This window comes from Calidris pugnax, unplaced genomic scaffold (genome assembly GCF_001431845.1).
Source record: "Calidris pugnax isolate Ruff unplaced genomic scaffold, ASM143184v1 scaffold251, whole genome shotgun sequence".
In the NCBI taxonomy this organism is placed as follows: Eukaryota; Metazoa; Chordata; class Aves; order Charadriiformes; family Scolopacidae; genus Calidris; species Calidris pugnax.
The window spans coordinates 792,939-794,152 of NW_015091133.1; the positions used below are offsets into that span (position 1 = coordinate 792,939).

The 1,214-nt window shown below is 55.1% G+C and overlaps 1 protein-coding gene across 1 annotated transcript in view; it reads right to left on the reverse strand.

The window, feature by feature from the left end:
* Positions 1–410, reverse strand: part of LOC106897712 (protein FAM46A) — a 2,112-nt gene extending 1,702 nt beyond the window's left edge. Inside the window, exon 1 of the mRNA XM_014958513.1 lies at positions 1–410. This exon is cut by the window's left edge and continues 6 nt beyond it. Within this exon, the coding sequence (XP_014813999.1) occupies positions 1–400 (400 nt within the window). The 5' untranslated portion in view covers positions 401–410.
* Positions 411–1,214: the final 804 nt, after the last annotated feature.

A 1,214-nucleotide genomic window follows, 5' to 3' on the forward strand; every position in this document is an offset into this window, starting at 1 on the left:
TGTTGACCCCCTCGGGTAAGAAATCCAAGAGGCAGTCCAAGACCACGTCCTTGACAGTCTGAAACTCGGCTTCCCCTTTGAGGTCGGCGCAGAAGATGAGGTCCAAGTCCTTGTAGCCCAAGCCGCTGTCCTGGTGGAGGACGTGGCTGGCGGCCGAGCCGTTGAGCCTGACGTCCCGGAGGGCGATGCCCTTCTCCTCCAACCTGCTCCTCACCACCTTGACGATCTGCCGGGGCTGCATGGCCAAGGTGGGGAAATTCCCGCGGCCGTGGATGGGGATGGTCTCGCTGAGGATGCGGTCCAACCGCTGCACTTGCTCCCAGCTCAGCACGTTGCACTGCGCGCTCTCGCAGCCCCCCGCGTAACTCCCGCCGCCGCCCGCCTTCTCATCGTCTGCCATTGCTGCCCCGGCCGCCTCCTCCTCCTCCTCCTCCTCCTCCTCCTCACCCCCCCCTCCGCCGGGATGGACGGCAACAGCTCCGGCTCCTCCTTGGCCCCCCCGGGGTCCCCTTCTCCTCCGCGCCTGGCAAAAAAAAATATAAAATAAATAAATTAGGAGGAAAACCAGCGGGCAGCAGCGGTGCGCACCCCTCCGCGCCCGGCAAAAAAATTACAATAAAGAAATAAAATAGGAGGAGAAACCAGCGGGCAGCAGCGGTGCGCACCCCCTCCGCGCCCGGCAAAAAATATTTTAAATAAATAAATAAAATAGGAGGGAAAACCAGCAGTCAGCAGCGGTGCGCACCCCCTCCGCGCCCGGCAAAAATAAATTAAATAAATAAATAAATAGATGAATTAGGACGAAAAACCAGCGGTGCGCACCCCGTCCGCGCCCGGCAATAAATAAATAAATAGATAGATAAAATAGGAGGAAAAAGCAGCGGTCAGCAGCGGTGCGCACCCCCTCCGCGCCCGGCAATAAATAAATAAATAGATAAATAAAATAGGAGGAAAAAGCAGCGGTCAGCAGCGGTGCGCACCCCCTCCGCGCCCGGCAATAGAGAAATAAATAGATAAATAAAATAGGAGGAAAAAGCAGCGGTCAGCAGCGGTGCGCACCCCCTCCGCGCCCGGCAATAAATAAATAAATAGATAAATAAAATAGGAGGAAAAAGCAGCGGTCAGCAGCGGTGCGCACCCCCTCCGCGCCCGGCAATAAAATTAAAAAATTACAATAAATAAATAAAATAAGAGGAAAAAGCAGCGGTCAGCAG